Source organism: Amblyraja radiata, chromosome 1, assembly GCF_010909765.2.
Source record: "Amblyraja radiata isolate CabotCenter1 chromosome 1, sAmbRad1.1.pri, whole genome shotgun sequence".
In the NCBI taxonomy this organism is placed as follows: Eukaryota; Metazoa; Chordata; class Chondrichthyes; order Rajiformes; family Rajidae; genus Amblyraja; species Amblyraja radiata.
In genome coordinates, this window is record NC_045956.1 from 157,661,220 (window position 1) to 157,681,324 (window position 20,105).

The window sequence follows — 20,105 nt, forward strand, 5'->3', positions numbered from 1 at the left end:
CAATCTCTGTTGCATACTTTCTCTTTACTTCCGAATTTCTCATGCTCTTGTTATTTTCTGATGTTCTTATTGAGAGCCACGTAGACCAACACAGGGAAGAGGTGAAGCCTAGGGCAGATCAGCCACATTCATACTCACACTAATTGCATGACAGCCTTGAGGGGCCGACTCCTGCCCCCATTATGTTGTATCCTGTGAGTTCAACTGTAGTTTTTAAACTTTTTATTGAAGATCATAATGATCATTCTGCAACTCTGCAGGGAGCAACACCTCTAATCTGGCAAGGCTAAAGGGCTTTTTTTCCATGTGGCATACAGAAATACACTATTTAATAATGAGAAATGATATGACCAAGAATATGAATAAAATTAATAAGTTGGATGTCATTTAATTGGGGTTCTCAGCTTTTTAACTCACAGTAAAACAGTCCAACATGTCTGACACATTTTAATTAATGTTATACGCAGTACATCTGCTGATAAATCTTCTATCAACAGATGTACAGCCCATACATAGCATTAGTTAACTTCGGTTACTGCCAATAAAGATTGAATTTACACAAACCAAGTTTTGAACCATGTTTCGCATACATGCTGTGTTAAACCCGTAAGCAACTGTTCCCTTTCGTCTTTCAGACATTTTAGTTTTAGCTCTAATTTTAGTTTTAGAGATACAGTGCGGAAAAAAGCCTCTTCGGCCCACCGATCCCCTGACATTAACACTACCCTACACATACTAGGGACAATTTACACATACACCAAGCCAATTAACCCACAAACCTGTACGTCTTTGGTGTGGGAGGAAACAGAAAATCTCGGAGAAAACCCACGCGGTCACAGGGAGAACGTACAAACTCCGTACAGACAACACCCATAGTCGGGATCGAACCCGTGTCTACGGCTCTGCAAGCGCTGGAAGGCAGCAAGTCTACGTTGCGCCAGTATGCTACTTTGGTGGCAGCATTTTGACCCCACCATTTTCCTTCCAGACCTCAGCAAAAACATTATAGACATAGTGCCATACAGTGTGCGAACAGGCCCTTCGGTACTAGTCCCACCTGCCTGCCTTTGGCCCATGCCCTATCCAAACATACCCTATCCATGTACCTGTCCAAATGTTCTTTTTAAAAATTCTGATAGTAACTGCCTCAATTACCTCCTCTGGCAGCATGGTCCATATACGTATCACCCTTTGTCTAAAAATGTTGTTCCTCAGATTCCTATTCAATCTATGCCCCCTCACCTGAAACCAATGTCCTCTGGTTCTTGATTCCCCTATTCAGGGTAAAAGAATCCGTGCATTTACCTTATCTATTCCTCTCATGAATCAGGAATGAGCATAGTCGCCTCACTGAGTGCTCCAGAAAAAATAAACCTGCACTTGCTGGAAATCTGAAATTATAAAATGCACTTGCAATGTTAGGCGGCAACTGTGGTGTGAATAGAGATGCTAAGCAGATGACTCAGAACTGGAAGAGGAAGAACCATGTTAGCTTTAAGGGCCTGTCCCACTTCGGCGAAAAAGTGTCGACTGTTCCCCCCCCTACGACAATGTCTACGACAACCTACCACCTACCAAGTCGACGTCAAGCTACGGCAAGCTACCGACCACCGGCAACCCAATCGTCACGACTTAGGAGGTTCATATACGGCAACACCTACGACAACCTACCACCACACAGGCGACAACCTACAACTGAAGTCAACCTACGTCCACCCGCGACAAACTACGACAAGCAACGACCCTGTCGGAGACAACTGAAGACAATTCAGTCGCCGATACCTGTCGCCGGTTGACGTAGGTTGACGTACGTAGATAATCGCCAATGGAATCCACCGAAGTCAGCACCCAGCGACAACCTACCTCACTTGGCATCATCCTGCGTCACCTGGCGACAACCTATGACAGCACCTACGACAGGAGAAGACCAGCAATGTCAAGCCCACAGTTGCTGAAAGGTTTTGAACATTTCAAAATCCAGCAGCAACCAGAAAAACGTTACGACTCTTTAAGGGCCTGCCCCACTTATGTGTCCTGGGCACGCAAATTATGCGACGTCGTGGTCGCGTTGAGGCGCACAGGCATCGTATGGCCGCGCGAGATCGGTCCCACTTAGAAGTGCGGAGGGGTATGTAGTTGTGCGCGACATCGCGCGGGGCTCCAAAATTTTTGTTGTGAACAAAATCTTCGAGCGCCGACGTCCTGTCGTGGAACTGACGGCCAAAGTGGGACAGGCCCAAGACCCTGGCGCGATACAACGTCTCGCCTTCAACAGCAGCAGAAACAGGCAAATGATCGCCGAGCTTGGCCTGGGGCTCACGGCCGATGCGGTCCGGATCCGCCCCCACTTCTACTCCCAGAGCGGGGCCAAGAAAATTGAAGATAGACACAAAATGCAGGAGTAACTCAGCGGGACCGGCAGCATCTCTGGAGAGACCCTTCTTTTCAGATTGAAGAAGAATCTCGACACGAAACATCACCCATTGCTTCTCTCCAGAGATGCTGCCGGTCCCGCTGAGTTACTCCTGCATTTTGTGTCCATCTTCAAATGACGTCACGCGCTCCAGACTGCTGTGTGTACGCATGTAATCGCGCCCGACCTTCGCCGGACCGTCGCGGCTCAACGCGACCACGAGGTCGTGTAATTTGTGTGTCAAGGACACGTAAGTGGGACAGGCCCTTTAGGCGACTTGAGCAAACTACTCACGACCATACAGGTGACCCCTGTGACCATGTGAAAACAGCACCTGGTCGCCTGTAGTTGCCGAAAAAATCGCCCAAGTGAGACAGGCCCTTTAACTTGCAGTAAATGCAAGGGAGAACAGCGGGAATATCTGTGATAAGGTGAGACCAGGACTGCGAAGGAGATAAGTTGTACAGGTCCACCACCAATTTTCCGGCACCTATGGTTCCAGAGCCTTGCTGGAATATCCGTTTTACCAGATCAATAGAGGTTATGGATTCTGAGAGGACTCAAATGGTACTGGTAATGGAACAGTCTGCCTGGGCCACTGGGGAGGCCAAATACTGGCCCGTGAAGTCGCCTTCAGAAGTCGGCTGTGGGAATGAATCTACCAGCTCCGCTTGGGCTGGAGTTCTTGTGCCCCGGCTGAATGATGCAAATTCGACCAGCCAATCGGCTGCCTCACCTGGCCTAGGTGCCGCATTTTCCGTGGGAATTCTGGGGGGGTTTCAAGTGCCCTCTGGTAATTTTGGCCGGATTAAAGGAGGTGGCGGACCACCAGTGGCCAGAAAATCGATGGTGAATCTGCATAAGCCTCAGGTCAAAATGTTAATGAGGGGCAGCTAGAGAGAGAAAAAAGAATGAAATAAAGTTTATAATGTCCAGGCCATGGTAGAGTAACTTCAGGACCGTCGGGGTGAAGCAAGATCACCACAGGAGCACGTGCAGCTGAGAAGAAGCGCACCGCAGTAGCTCAGAGGAAATACGCCTCGCGCAAGGCTCGAGTCACTTCTACTTCTGCTGCATCACCCACCCAACTGTGTCCCATATGCGGGCGAGTCTTCCGGGCCAGGATCGGTTTCACCAGTCACCTCCGGGCCCACAAACAATAATAATGAAGTCCTGGTCTTCTTCGTCTACGAAGGACGAACAACAGTAGAGTGAGAAAACTAACAAATGAAAATGAAAGTTGCAAAACATGGGATATGGACAGCTAATGGAGAGATATAGGGCAGCGTGGGAATGGGAAGGGGAGTTAACATTTCTGGCAGCAGGGAGATCGTGCAGGCTAAGGCGGACTGCGTAAGCGCAAGGGAGAGGTTGTTGTGCTGACACTGTGTTACTAAGTTGTCTATTGAGTACGCGGTCTCATCGTTGTTCATGATCCAGCCCATCACGTGTCATCAAATTGCTGTAACATTCATGTAATGTAGCTTACATTACAGATACCTGTTCATTAAATTGATGGATGGGAAATTATGCAGGCTGTGAATTGGGTGCCTTGACCTCATTGCCCGATACGTATTGCTGTTGCATAATGCTACGTGTTAACTCATAAAACTGACACATTAAGGACATCATTTAGGAACAAAGAACGGCAATTAAGCACCACCATTGAAAGAAATCGAAACCCCACCTTCTTATCTACTTATCCTTTGGCCTCTCCCGAAAACACCTACTTTACTTTTGTGTGGAGTATTTTTATGAGATTATTTCACAAATTCGTTAACTCCAATGTGCACTCTTAAGGGCCTGTCCCACGAGTATGCGACTCCATGCGGCAAGCGCGACCTAAAGGGCTTGTCACACGAGCATGCGACTGCATGCGGCAAGCACGACCAAACCAGAAGCGGGGGGCCGCGTGGAGGTTGACGGGCTCATTGGCACAATGAAGTGCTGGGACATTCGGGCACTTCAAATGCATCTCACGCAACTGATTTAAACACACCCAACGCTTGTGCTAATTTGTAACCATTCATACACGGCACGATGGCGGCACGGTGGTGTAGCGGTACAGCTACTGCCTTACAGCGCCGGAGACCTGGGTTCGATCCTGACTACGGGTGCTGTCTATACGCAGTTGGTACATTCCCCCCGTGACCTGCGTTGAGTTTTTTCCGAGTTCTTCAGTTTTCTCCCATCCTTCAAAGACATACAGGTTTGTAGGTTAATTGGCTTAGTATAAATGTAAATTGTCCCAAGTAGATAGTGTTAGTGTGCGGGGATCGCTGGTCGGTGCAAACTTAGTAGGCTGAAGTGCTTGTTTCCACACAGTATCTCTAAACCAAACTAAACTAAACATGCATAGGAAAGTGTAATAAATAACATAGTCTGGGGAATTCTTTGCCACAGATGGCCGTGGCGGTCAAATCAATGGATGTTTTCAAGGCAGAGATTGACAGATTCTTGATTAGTCTGGGTGTCAGGGGTTATAGGGTAAAGGCAGGAGAATGGGATTGAGAGGGACAAGTAGATCAGCCAAGATTGGATGGTGGAGTAGACTTGATGGGCCAAATGGCTTAATTCTGCTCATAAAACTTATGAATATCTGCAATAGGTGTCTGAGTCTGTGTATAAAAATTGAGTACAGTGGGCAATGTGTTAACACTGAGAAGCACGGGAGCTGTGCGGTGATTCAATGAGGTAAGCTAGGAAGTGTGTTGAGAATGGGGACTACAGGCAGTGTGCTGACAGTGGAGAATACAGAGATGGTGGACACACGTTGGCTTGATAAGAATGGAATGCAATTTGTGCATGAATGTGATGCAATATGTCAGCATGAAGTGAAAGCCACTGAGACAACAATGGCCTGTACAACTGCACAACTCCTCCCCCTTCTGTCGTGGGGTAGAATGACTCCCCTTCGCCCTCCTCCCCCCAATCTTTGCACATCCCAAATCCTGTGCTTTCCACTTGTCACTGTAATTTCATGTCTCACGTATCTTGTTATGTTTCATGGCTGTTGGCAAACCTATTTCCCCTCCTGAGATAAAGTTCTATTGTATCGTAGCCACTGTGCTGAGAATGACCAGTGCTGGACACTGTGGCAAAAATGGCCTATGCTAGCCAGCATAGTGTCAATGGGGCACATTAGCTTTTGTGCTAAAGAACGGGCACACCAGCCAGAGTGCAGGGAATGTGTTGTATTGGCCACTGTCATGTGTATCGAGCTGCCTTGTTTGTACCTTGGCTGATATGCCTTCAGTTTTACAGAAACAAATGACTCCAACCACCACTATTGTTGATCAGAGTGAAATTGAGTAATAGCTTTTTCGACAAAATCCCTGCTTATGGATCCGAGTGTATGGGCATCTATTGCCAGTAACAGGCAGCTGTAATGTTGATGTATAATACCTTGCTGAGGAACTGAATAAAGTGTTCAGATTGCTGTGAATTGCCATATTGGCTGCAAATGATACAATCTGAGATGAGATTGTGTCGTGGTGTCTGACTCTCTCCTCTCCCTGCCTGCACAGAATTTTAATTCGCCAGTCTGTGCACTTGGGATAAGAAGAAAAAAAGCACAGTGATCTTTTCTCCACGACTGCAGACGCTATTAGAAAACAATGTTCCTCTGTCGGAAACACTAAATAGAAAGTGCAGAAGCCTCAACAGATATGGTCAGTGGTAAAACAAAAGTGTGGTTGTTTCACAAGGCTCTTCTCTCAATCCAGTCACAGCTGAATTGTTTAACCATTATTCTCTATAACGTGCTGACATACAGGCTGCCATTTCTGGATATTTCTTTGTATGTATTTTCACTTTGTGAACATCTTCCTGGAAATTCTACTGCATAAAGGTCATCTTTAGGGGGAGGGGGGGGTCGTACAATTTAAATCAATGTTTGCAAGCGTAACATAGAACGGTGACCATTTTTGTGTCTTTTCGTTCAACATCCTGAAATCAATCATATTTGACATCATTTCATGTCAGGGGTCAATGGATGACATCATTCTCCTTGCAAGGCTCCTTTTGTGAGACGCTCATCTCTGCTTCATGTGGTCTTAATGCCTCCAGGCTAAACTGTGAGGCCAGTAAAGCAAGTACACGCAGGAGGCACCACGCCTCAAACACTAAAACAGTCCCCACCTCCGAAACGCAGCACCGTGGCGCAGCGGCAGGGTTGCTGCCTTACAGAGCTTGCAATGCCAGAGACTCGGGTTCATTCCCGACTACTGCCTGTATGGAGTTTGTACGTTTCACCATGACCGTGTGGGTTTTCCCCGCGATCAGCTTCCTCCCACACTCCAACGACGTACAGGTTTGTAGGTTAATTTGGTATGTGTAAATATTGCTTGCAGTCGCTTGCAGTCCTCTAATCCCAAATTTACAGCTGGCCCAATTTACATACTTCATCTCCTATACCCCAATAAATATCCCGTCCTCTACCGCCAACTCCTTCAAATAACTGACTGGCCCTCGTTAGTCCTGTTTCTATCCCACCTCAGAAGTCCAGTTGACTTGCAGCTGATTTCCCAATTCCAATCTCAGGTGAAGAATATCATACAACATATTTTCCCCTAATAGAGCAATTTTGCAGATGACACAAAGCTGGGTGGCAGTGTGAATTGTGAGGAGGATGCTATGAGAATGCTGGGTGACGGACAGGTTGGGTGAGTGGGCAGATGCATGGCAGATGCAGTTTAATATGGATAAATGTGAGGTTATCCACTTTGGCTGCAAAAACAGGAAGGCATATTATTATCTAAATGGCGTCAAATTGGGAAAAGGGGAAGTAAAACGGGATCTGGGGGTCCTTGTTCATCAGTCAATGAAAGTAAGTATGCAGGTACAGCAGGCAGTGAAGAAAGCAAATGGCATGTTGGCCTTTATAACGAGTTGAGTATAGGAGCAAAGAGGTCCTTCTGCAGTTGTATAGAGCCAAAGTGAGACCACACCTGGAGTATTGTGTGCAGTTTTGGTTTCCAAATTTGAGGAAGGACATTCTTGCTATTGAGGGAGTGCAGCGTAGGTTCACAAGTTTAATTCCCGGGATGGCGGGACTGTCACATGCTGAGAGAATGGAGCGGCTGGGCTTGTACACTCTGGAGTTTAGAAGGATGAGAGGGAATTTATTGAAACATATAAGGTTATTAAGGGTTTGGACACGCTAGAGGCAGGACACATGTTCCCAATGTTGGGGGAGTCCAGAACCAGCGGCTACAGTTTAAAAATACCGGGTAAACCATTTAAACGGAGATGAGGAAAAACTTTTTCTCACAGAGAGTTGTGAGTCTGTGGAAATGTCCAAGAGAGAGCTAGATAGGGCTCTTGAAGATAGCAGAGTCAGGGGATTTGGGGAGAAGGCAGAAACAGGGTACTGGGGATGATCAACCATGATCACACTGAATGGCAGTGCTGGCTTGAAGGGCCGTATGGCCTACTCCTGCATCTATTGTCTATAATAGTCAATGGCAAAATACATCTGCATCATTCTACACTCTTTGATGAAATGTTGAGCAGCTCTAAGCAATGCTTATTTTATGGCTTGATGAAAAGGGTACATGGTCCATATTTTGCTCTGGAAAATTGAAACTAAATTCTTAGGTGTGGAAAGGAACTGCAGATGCTGGTTTATACCGAAGACACAAATATACTTTGGTTTATACCGAAGATCTGCTGCCTCTGAATATCCCTGCAGCTGAGGAACACACTCGGGAAAATCATGTTAATAAATCAGAGAAACGCTTGTGTGAGATTATTTAGCACTGTCTCTTAATGAATCTCATGGAAAACTCTCTTGCATTTATGATTCGTGGATGGTACTGAGAAACAGTGCAATTATCAACTTATCACAATAAGTCAACATTGTTAGTGGATGATGTACTAATTGAAAAGTTTCTATGTTCAGATGGTCCCTGAGGGCTTTCGATTATGATGTTTCAACCAACAGCTTCAGAATATGACAAGTTTAGCCTGTGAATCCCTCGTTTACTGGCAATTCTGGAAGACAAGATGTTTTTGTTATCTTGTCCAGATGAACGTTGGGTGCTGGCTTCAGCTCCACATCTGGCAACAAAAAATGCAAGCAGGCTAGTGAGTCCAGGCAGTGGGCTAGTGAGCCCAGGCAGTGGGCTAGTGAGTCCAGGCAGTGGGCTAGTGAGTCCAGGCAGTGGGCTAGTGAGCCCAGGCAGTGGGCTAGTGAGTCCAGGCAGTGGGCCAGTGAGTTCAGCAGTCGGAGTGGGTACTCGGAACACTGAAAGGTCTGAGGGTGGATAAGTCACCTGGACAAGATGGAATGCACCCCAGGGTTCTGAAGGAGGTGGCCTCAGAGATTGTGGAGGCATTAGTTGTGATATTTCAAGAATCACTAGAGTGGGAGGCTGAGTGAAGACCTGATACAATGCCCTCCATAATGTTTGGAACAAAGACCCATCATTTATTTATTTGCCTCTATACTCCACAATTTGAGATTTGTAATAGAAAAAATCACATGTGGTTAAAGTGCACATTGTCAGATTTTATTAAAGGTCATTTTTATAAATTTTGATTTCACCATTTAGCAGTGTTTATACATAGTCCCCCCATTTCAGGGCACCATAATGTGTGGGACACAGCAATGTCATGTAAATGAAAGTAGTCATATTTAGTATTTTGTTGCATATCCTTTGCATGGAATGACTGCTTGAAGTCTGCGATTCTTGGACATCACCAGTTGCTGGGTGTCTTCTCTGGTGATGCTCTGCCAGGCCTGTATTGTAGCCATCGTGATGGGCCTGTCCCACTTAGGCGATTTTGTAGGCGTGTGCAGGAGACTCTGCTATCGCCACATGGTCACCACATGTTCGCTGGTGGTCTCTGGTGAGCCTCCTGCATGGTCGCAAGGAGTTCCCGCATTGTGGGAACTAGTCGTGGCCTCAGTATGGTCGCCACAAATTTTTCAACATGTTGAATAATTTTCTGCTTGCAAAAATTGGTCGCCATGGAGAAAATCGATAATCCTGTAGTCGTAGGCGCAGTTGCACTGGGGTCGCCATGTAGTTATGGGTAGTCGAGGCAGACGTAGGTAGTTTTAGTTAATCGCCTTTGCTGACCGGTCATTTTCATTGGCTCATTGCGGAAAAAAACGTAAGCAGGAGTTTTCAGAACCAAGGATAACCGACCGGTAATGTTAAATGTCCTCCGAACTTCACAGCTGTGTATCTCTGGCATTAAAAGTTGTCTGGCTTCTTAAAAGTTGTCTCCACTCCTTCTCCCCCCTTCTCCACACTCTCTCCTCCCCTCTTTTAAAGGACTTACCGTACACTGTGCTTGCAGTCTTAATTACAGCGCCAAACTTCCTGTTCATCGCGGTATGTGTCTCTATCACTTTGGCTTTATACCGTGTGAATTTCAGACAGCGCTCCCCCGCTTGCCCTGGCTGTGTGTGTGTGTGTGTGTGTGTGTGTGTGTGTGTGTGTGTGTGTGTGTGTGTGTGTGTGTGTGTGTGTGTGTGTGTGTGTGTGTGTGTTTGTGTTTGTGTTTGTGTGTTTGTGTTTGTTTTGCCGGCAGTCTGCTGAAATATCGTCTAAGTGGGACAGGCCCATGAGCTTATGCTTGTTTTGGGGGCTAGCCCCCTTCAGTTTTCTCTTCAGCATATTAAAGACGTGCTCAATTGGGTTCAGATTGGATGATTGATTTGGCCACCCAAGAATTGACCATTTTTTAGCTTTGAAAAACTACTTTGTTGGTTTAGCAGTATGTTTGAGGAATTTGTTTGAATTTGAGCAGATAGGACGTGTCTATACACTTCAGAATTCATTATGCTACTACCATCAACAGTTGTATCATCAATGAAGAAAAGTCAGCCAGTACCTTTAGCAGCCATACATGCCCAGGGCCATAACACCCCCACCAGCGTGTTTCACAGATGAGGTGGTATGCTTTGGATCTTCTCTCTTCCATACGTTACTCTTGCCATCACTCTGATATAAATTAATCTTCATCTCATCTGTCCACAAGATCTTTTTCCAGAACTGTGGTTGCTCTTTTAAGTACTTCTTGGCAAACTGTAATCTGGCCATCCTATTTTTGCAGCTAACCAGTGGTTTGCATCTTGCAGTGTAGCCTCTGTATTTCTGTTCATGAAGTCTTCAGCGGACAGTGGTCATTGACAAATCCACTCCTGTTTCTCATCTGTCGGACAGGTGTTTGAGGATTTTTCTTTATTATGGAGAGAATTCTTCTGTCATCAGCTGTGGAGGTCTTCCTTGGCCTGCCAGTCCCCTTGCGATTAGTAAGCTCATCACTCTCTTTCTTCTTAATGATGTTCCAAATAGTTGATTTTGGTAAGCCTAATGTTTGGCTTATGTCTCTAACAGTTTTATTCTTGTTTCTCAGTTTCATAATGGCGTCTTTGACTTTCATTGGCACAACTTTGGTCGTTATGTTGATAAACAGCATTAAAATATTCTAAACTTGATGGAAAGACTGGAGGAAAGACTAGGTGCTGAGAGCTCTCTTATACCTGCATTAAGGAGGCAATTAAATATACCTGAGCAATTACAAACGCATGTGAAGCCGTGTCGCAAACATTATGGTGCCCTGAAATGGGGGAACTATGTATAAACACAGCTGTAATTTCTACATGGTGAAACAAAAATGTATAAAAATGGGCTTTAATAAAATCTGACAATGTGCACTTTCAATTCAATTCAACTTTATTGTCATTGCACAAATACAAGTCCAGGTACAACAAAATGCAGGTTAGCGTCTGGTCATAGTGCAAGATAGTAGAAATAAAAATAAGAGTACAAAATAAAAATACAAATAAAAATACTGGTTAACAATGTGTGGACTGTGGATGAATTAAACTGGTACATAGGCAAATAAATGTATACAAATGGGAGAGTCTAAAGATAGCTAGCGACGGGACTGTGTGTTCAGCAGTGTAATGGTGTTATTGAAAAAGCTGTTCCTCAGCCTGCTTGTGCGAGACCTGAGGCACCTGTACCGCCTCCCTGATGGGAGGAGGGCAAATAGTCCATGGTTAGTGTGAGAGGGGTCCTTGATGATCTTCCTGGCCCGTCTCAGACACCGTTTGCGGTGGAGGGCATCCATGGCAGGGAGCGGGGCACCGATGATGTGCTGAGCGGTTTTCACCACCCGTTGCAGTGCCTTCCTGTCAGCTATGGTGCTGCTGCTGTACCATACCGTGAAGCAGGTGGTCAGGATGCTTTCGATGGTACAGCGGTAGAAGTTGGACAGGATCTGTGGGGACAGGTGAGCTTTCTTGAGCCTCCTCAGAAAGTAAAGGCGCTGCTGCGCCTTTTTGATCAGTTTGGTGGTATTGAGAGACCAGGACAGATCCTCTGAGATGTGTACCCTTAAGAATTTGTAGTTGGAGACGCGCTCCACCTCAGTCCCGTTTATGTGGATGGGGGTATGTCTGCCACCTCTGGTCTTCCTGAAGTCAACGATGATTTCCTTCGTCTTCTTGGAGTTGAGGATGAGGTTATTGTTGGTACACCAGGCTGCCAGGTGCTGGACCTCCTCCCTATAGACTGATTCGTTATTGTCCCTGGTCAGTCCTACCACCGTGGTGTCGTCAGCAAATTTAATGATGGCGTTGGAGCCATACATAGGGACGCAGTCGTGGGTGAAGAGGGAATAGAGGAGAGGGCTGAGCACACAGCCCTGTGGCACGCCGGTGTTCAGTGTTATAGTGGAGGAGGTGAGGTTGTTGATCCTAACAGACTGTGGTATGTTGGTGAGGAAATCCAGTGTCCAATTGCAGAGGGTGGTGGTGATGCCAAGTCCGCTGAGTTTGATGATGAAGCTGGTGGAGATGACAGTATTAAATGCGGAGCTGAAGTCGATGAACAACCTGATGTGGGAGTTGTTGTTGTCCAGGTGGGTCAGGGCAGAGTGTAGGGCCGCAGATATGGCGTCCTCTGTAGACCTGTTGGGCCGGTAGGCAAACTGATGGGGTCCAGTGTGGGGGGGGGAGGCTGGCTTTGAGGTGAGCCAAGATCAGACACTCAAAGCACTTTGCAATGACGGGGGTGAGTGCCACTGGGCAGAAGTCGTTGAGACTCCCTGAAGCTGACTGTTTGGGCACTGGCACAATGGTTGAGGTCTTGAGGCAAGTAGGGATGACACCCTGGGCCAGTGACAGATTGAAAATGTCAGTGAAGACCAGGGATAGTTGTGCTCATTCACCTTGCTCAGTGTGCCTTGTACAGCAGAGGTGGAGAGACTGAGTGGTTGTTCGTTCGGGGGTGGGACAACTTTGATGGCCGGTGTTTTGTTGTCCCGGTCAAAACGAGCATAGAAGTAGTTTAGCTCGTCAGGAAGGGAGGCGTTGTCTGGGGGGGGGTGTTAACTTTATTGTAGTCGGCAATGGACTTGATGCCTTGCCACATGCGTCTGGGGTCGGAGTTGTTTTGAAAATGCTCTTCGATCTGCCGTTTGTGTTTGAGTTTTGCGCTCCTGATTCCCTTTTTCAGATTGGCCCTGGATGAGCTGTATCCCTCACTTTAACCAATATACACTTTTTTTCTATCACATATCTCAAATTGTGGAGTATAGAGTCAAATAATAAATGATGGGTCTTTGTCCCAAATATTATGCAGGGCACTGTAGAAGCATATATAATTATGAGAGCTGAAGACAAGGCAGACTGTCAGAACCTTTATCCCAGAGTGCAAAAGTCAAAGAGTAGCGGGCATAGGTTCATGGTGGGCAGAGCACCGTTTAAAGGGAATGTGCAGGTCATGTTTTTGTACACAGAGTGTAGTGGGTACCTGGACCACACTACCAGGGGTGGTGGTGGTGGACACAACATGCTGGAGTAACAGAAGCAGGCAGATACGGTGTAGTTACATAGATCTGTTTTGCCTTGTTCTTCTTCATGTTGTTAATGTGTGCCCGCGAAAAAAACCCAACAACAAATAGCACGCAGCAAGCAATTTTGAAATTTTCAAATTCCAGGAAATTTAGGATTCTATTTAAGGATTTTTTTACTCCAGCATTTTATGTCTACCATCGATTTAAACCAGCATCTGCAGTTCTTTTCTATACGTGTTGGTGGTGGAGGCAGATGCAATAGTGGCATTTTAGAAGCTTATAGACAGGCACATTCGGTGGTTAGTTTAACATGACTTTATTCTCAATGCGGGCATGGTGGGCCATGGGGCCTGCTCCATGCTGTAGTTCTATGTTCTATGTCCTCTTTCTTTTGCAGGCAACATTTCCATCACAAAGCAATAAGAAAGTTGTGCAGTTGGCACAGCACAGTACAAGTCACAGTAAATTCACCTTATCACAGGGATCAACTCACAGGGATCAATGTTCCTCTTTGAAAACAAACATTTTGCTCCTTCTTTTATAGAACATAAAATCGTTGAGGACTGGAACAGGCTCTTTGACCCACGATATTTATACCAACTGTGATGCCAATTTTAACTAATCCCATTTGCCTGCACATGATCCATATCCCTCCATTAACTGGCTGTTCATATGAATGTCTCAATGCCTCTTAACTGTTGCTATCATATCTGCTTCCATCACCTGCCTGCAGGACTTTCTAAGCATGTACCACTCTCTGTGTAAAATATTTGGCTTGTAAACCTCCTCTATATTTTCCCACTTCACCTGAAACCCATGCCCTCTGATATTTTATATTTCTCCCCTGGGGAAAAAACTCTATCCTAACCCTCTCATAATTGTATATACTTTTATCAGGACATCCCTCAGCCTCCGATGCTCCAGAGAAAACAATCCAATTGTAACCAACTTCTCTGTAAAGCTAACAAGCTCCAAACCAGGCAGCATGCTGGTGAACCTGCACCTTCTGCACCTTCACCAAAGCCTCCACATCCTTCCTGGTACTGAGAACTGCACCCAGCACTCCAAAGGTGGCCTAGCTGACATTTTATAAAGCTGCAGCATGACTCCCCAATGTTTATTCTCAATACCCTAACAAAGGGTGATGTCATAAGCAGGTCATACCCTTTCTTTACCACCCTGCCCATTTGCATTGCAATGCCTTTCGGAGAGCTAAGAACCTATATACCAAGATCCCTCTGTACATCAATATTGCTCAGAGTTTTGCTATTTACTGTATACATCCCTCTTACATTTGACCTTCCAAAGTGCAACCATTAAATTGCCCAGATTAAATTCTACCTGCCATTCAACTGATCAATATCCTGCTGTATCCCTTGAGAACATTCCTCGCTATCCACAACTCCACCAATGTCTGTGTTGTCTGCAAACGTACTAATTAGCACACCTACATTTTCATCCAATTCATTTCAATCACAAACCACAGATGCTACTGTATTGATCCTACAGAACACTACTGATCACAGACCTCGAGTCAGAATAACATCCCTCCGCCACTACCTTCTATGGCAATGCCAATTTCGATTTTAACCAGTCATTCGTGGATCCAATGTGCTTTAATCTTATGGATCAACCTGCCATAAAGGATTGTGTCTAATGCTTTACTGAAGTCCATGATGCGCTCAAACATATTTTGTTGGCATTATTTCAGCTGGGCCCAAACTATTCTGCAGATACCCTATAAAATGTGACAGCCTCCTTACACTTTATAACTAATGTTTGTACAATGTGCATATATAGGAAATGCTGGAGTAACTCAGCGGGTCAGTCAGGCAGCATCTCTGGATAGAAGGAATGGGTGACGTTTCGGGTCGAGACCCTTCTTCAGACTGTACACTGTGTGTTGACTGTTGTGTACATTTTCACTCCTAGTTTTTCAGCAATGATAGGGGATTCTGTAGCGAATTAACAGCGTATTGCTGGGGCATTTGAGCCGGCACTCTCACGTTAGCTGTTTCTGTTCATGGACGAGAAGAATTGGAAAGATGACATCCAGCTTTACCATTGTGGAAAGGCAATCGCGTGCGCCTTTACTGATGGCAGTGAGTCCAAGTGCTGAAATAAGTGGTGGTTTCAATTTAATCTAACAAGTCGGAGCAAGGTAAGTACAATGATACACCAGCCTGGTTACTTAACAGACATGAAACTTCTACCACTTTAGTTCATCTAATTAATTAATATCAACAAATTGCTGCCTTCCGGTCGATATGTCTTTTTGCATTTGATTCAAAATGGTGCCTGCGAGTTTGCTGTGGAAATGAGTAGCAATCCCTGAAGTCCAAATCGGGCACGGGTGAAAAAAAGAATAGGAACGTGATGCGATACTGAAATATTCAGGAGGATTTTCTTTCAAATAAAAGGCAAGAGTTGAAGAGAGTTCCTGTGGATACATTGCCTTTTTGTATTTGCAAATCGCAGACGTCTCTGATCAAACACATAAATGTGCCAGTTAACTTGATTCTATTAGCTGATTAGTAGTTTTCCTTGCCTGCAGCTGTACAGGCTGACAATGAGAACTACTCTCTGATTTACTGACTCGAATACAAAATGCAGCGTGTAAATCCAAAATATTCTTTGGAAGAATCGCGCCACTTTTGGAATATCCGTGCATTTCCTGTCATATTTTGTCATGTTTACGGTGCCAGCAAATGAGCCTGCTCAGTTTGTATCTGTACCAATACTGTATCAGAGATAAGAGAGAAAGCATGGAACTGTGAGATCATTTGCTAATATTTTCTTCCGAATAGTCACCCGAACCAAACAACCAAAGCAATTGTCAGTCAATGTGGAGGCATTTGGTCACCAGTCTCAGAAGGAACAGGAAGGAGGGGGGGGGGGGGATAGGAATGGAGAGAACAGCTTACAATGGATGTCATATTTTATGAAACTCGACAGATGAAAATCACCACGCAGAATATGCTATAAATAAAACTAATAATATTAGCAGGAAACAATATATAGGAGAAGAGGTAAACAAGAAAACAAGACTTGACACAATCCGTCTGATGGTTAGGTTTGGCTTTGCTTACTTGCCACAGTTAACCGAGCTGTCCTGCTCACTATCGAGCCGTCTCCAAGCACTGACGCCTCGCACTGGTAGAGTCCTTCATCGGGGCGATGGTGCCTTGTGTGGATCACATTCTGTACCATGAGGGAGCCGTCGGGCATCAGCTGCCTCCTCTCATCCATTGCCGGGTTTAAGAAGACGCCGTCCTTTCTCCAGCCAATATTCACCGGGCCCTGGTCTGCCGTTGCCGAGCAGTTCAGGAGGAATGAGCCACCACGCACGGTTACAGTGTCCGAAGGTTCAGAAACAAATCTGAGTGAAGTGAACCTTTTGATCTGTGAGCCTGAAATGAAAAGGAACCAAGATGTGGATTAAAAGTGGCACAATTTACTGATTTAAACTTTGCTGCAGTAAAATTATAACTGGTTCTGTGAAACTCATATTATAGTTAAATCTGCCCAACATGAGCACCGTTTATCAAGTGGAGTCTAATACCACAGCCTCATGAGACTACTTGGGAATCCAGACATGGTTAGATTCAAATTTACAAACAAGAGGTTCTACGGATTGACAAATGATCTCAGAACTATGTATGTATATCATTAACCGTTTAAAAAAAAAAACAGATCCACCACCTATTTTCTGGCACCCTTGGTTCCAGAGCCTTTCTGCATTAAAGATAGATAGACACAAAATGCTTGAGTAACTCAGCGGGACAGGCAGCATCTCTGGAAAGAAGGAATGGGTGATGTTTCGGGTCAAAACCCTTCCTCTGACTGAAGGTTCGTGACCCGAAACGTCACCTATTCCTTCTCTCCACAGATGCAGCCTGTCCCGCTGTGTTACTCCAGCATTTTGCATCCATCTTCGATATAAGCCAGCATCTACAGTTCCTTCCAACATGTTTTCTGGATTATCCGTTTTGCCGCACCAGCTGAGGTCGCAGACTTAAGACGGCCACGGAAGTCAGATATGGGAACCGATCTGCTGGCTCCAGCTGGGTCAGAGTTCCAGAACTCCGGCCTTGGGGGGGGGGCAAATTCAACCTGCCGATCGGCGCGGAAGTCCCAATGAAGTTGAGATCAGCCGCCTCACCCGACGGGACATCTGCAGGGGGATTTTGACCAGATTACAGGGTTGGGGCCGGTCCACCAGTTGCTGGAAAATCGGTGGTGGACCTGTAATAAAAAGTTTACAGGTAGTGAATAGTTTGCAAATGTTATGATTTTATCTGCTTTCCTTCCTTGGTTATCCTGTAATATTTATTTACCTGCAGAAATAGTGAAGAATTTGTACGGCAGTAACATGGAGCCAGAATAATAATGTACAGAAAGAAGAATGTCATAGTGATCGGCTCGATTAATTGGGAAAACTACAGGGTCAACAAGCTCAATGTGTCAACTCAGCATGTCAAGCTCAACATGTCAACTCCAATAGGCTGTTCTGAATGCAGAAAGAAAGCCTGGAATCCGCACTTTATTCTGTTCCAGAACTCCAAAATTAATGGCAAGTGAAAGACGGAGAATTTTAATGAAGAATAAAGTGTGGATGTTGCGAGGATGTTTCCACCAGTGGGAGAGTCTAGGACCAGAGGTCATAGATTCAGAATTAAAGGACGTTCTTATATTATGGAGGTGAGGTGAGATTTCTTTAGTCAGAGGGTGGTGAATCTGTGGAATTCTTTGCCACAGAAGGCTGTGGAGGCAAAGTCAGTGGATATTTTTAAGGCAGAGATAGATAGATTCTTGATTAATACGGATGTCAGAGGTTATGGGGAGAAGGCAGAAGAAAGGGGTTAGGAGGGAGAGATAGATTGACAGCCATGATTGAATGGTGGAGTAGACTTGATGGGGCGAGTGGCCTAATTCTTTTCCTATTCCTTATGACCTTTTGACTAAACACCTCTACACTAATAAGTCGAGGAATCTCAGTCAGAAGCAAGGGAGAAGCTCTGTGATAGCTAGTTATATCTGCTACAAAGTCATCTCAGTCTCGGGACATTGCTGCAGGTGTCCTTCAGGGCATTATCCAAAGCCCAGCTATCAGCTGTTTCATCAATCACCCTGCAGCTTAGAAGTTAGTATGCTCACTGTTTACTGCACAGTGTTCAGTTCGACAAACAAATCCCACCCACAATAATGAATCCCACAGTGTGAAAATTCATACTTTAGGCTGAGAAAATTATAGTTAACATACAAGTGTCAGGAAATAGCTTTTCCACAAGAGAAAATCCAACCAATTGTCTTTGGTGTAGGAATGAACTGCTCATGCCGGTTTAAACCGAAGATAGACACAAAATGCGAGAGTAACTCAGCGGGACAGGCAGCATCTCTGGAGAGAAGGAATGGGTGGCATTTTGGGTCAAAACCCTTCTTCTGACTGAGATCTCCAGAGATGCAACCTGTCCCGCTGAGTTACTCCAACATTTTATATCTATCTTCAATTGTCTTTGCTGTAGCTTCCAACCCAAAGGCATGAACATCGAATTCCAAAATTTTCATAAACTAACCTACAAACCCTCTTTCCCCCTCTCTTCCCAGTGCCATACCTAGATGGGCACCCATTTCTCCCTTTGCCCTTCCACCTATATTCTTTCCTCTGGCTTCACATTTCACGCCTCTTCTATCTTTATCTCACACTTTTTGTCTTTTCATCTCTGGTCTTTGCCCAAATACCTACCAACCAAAATCCACCCATCACTTGCCAAACTTTGTCCCAACTCCACCTCACTTCCAGCTTTCTCTCTCTCCCCCCCCCTCCCTCCCCCCCCCCCCCCTCCCTCCCCCCCCCCCCCCCCCCCCCCCCCCCCCCCCCCACCACCGCAATCAACCTGAAGAAGGGTTCCAACCAGAATCCTCACCTATTCATGTTCTCCAGAGATAGAATCAAAGAGTGATACAGTGTGGAAACGGGTCCTTCAGCCAACTCGCCCACTCCGGCCAACAATATCCCAGCTACACTAGTCCCACCTGCCTGTATTTGGTCCCTCCAAACCTGCCCTATCCATGTTCCTGTCTAACTGTTTCTTAAACGATGGGATAGTCCCAGCCTGACCAGTTGAGTTATTGGTAGACAAAAAAAAGGTGAAGAAACTCAGCGGATGAAGCAGCATCTATGAAGAGAAGGAAAGGGCGCCGTTTCGGGTCGAGACCCTTCTTCAGAATGTTGTCGGGGGGGGGGGAGGGGCGGGGGGCAGGAAAAAAGAAAGGAAGATGCGGAGACAGTAGCCTTTGTGGGAGAGCTTGGAAGTGGGAGGGGATGGAGGGAGAAAGCAAGGGCCATCTAAGATTAGAGAAGTAAATGTTCATACCACTGGGGTGTAAACTACCAAAGCTAAATATGCGCTCCAATTTGCGCTGGGCCTCACTCTGGCAATGGAGGAGGCCCAGGACAGAAAGATCAGATTGGGAATGGGAGGGGGAGTTGAAGTGCTGAGCAACTGGGAGATCGGGTTGGTTAATACGAACTGAGCGGAGGTGTTGGGTGAAGCGATCGCTGAGCCTACGCTTGGTCTCGCCGATGTAGAGGAGTTGGCACCTGGCACAGCGGATGCAGTAGATGAAGTTGCTGCAGTACTTTATCAATCTTAGCAAGAGTCTTCACCAGAAACTTACTGGGACCAGATCTGGCCTATCCTCTACTTCAACAATGCCTTTACACTGTCCACAGAAACTTGTAGGAGTCTGGTCAAATATTTTACACAGCTTGCACAACAAGGGCAACTGTGCACAAAATAGCCTGTTTTTTTGGCACAATCTTCTCAATGTTAAATGTTCTTCATTTCCATCACTTGCAGAGCATGGGGTT

The 20,105-nt window shown here is 45.7% G+C and overlaps 1 protein-coding gene across 4 annotated transcripts in view; it reads right to left on the reverse strand.

The window, feature by feature from the left end:
* Positions 1-20,105, reverse strand: part of dcc (DCC netrin 1 receptor) — a 1,158,836-nt gene that overhangs the window by 825,633 nt on the left and 313,098 nt on the right. For all 4 annotated transcript variants that reach the window (XM_033033465.1, XM_033033449.1, XM_033033455.1 and 1 more), the window contains exon 2: positions 16,321-16,641. In XM_033033465.1, coding sequence (XP_032889356.1) covers positions 16,321-16,641 — 321 coding nt within the window. The remainder of the gene's footprint in view (positions 1-16,320; positions 16,642-20,105) is intronic.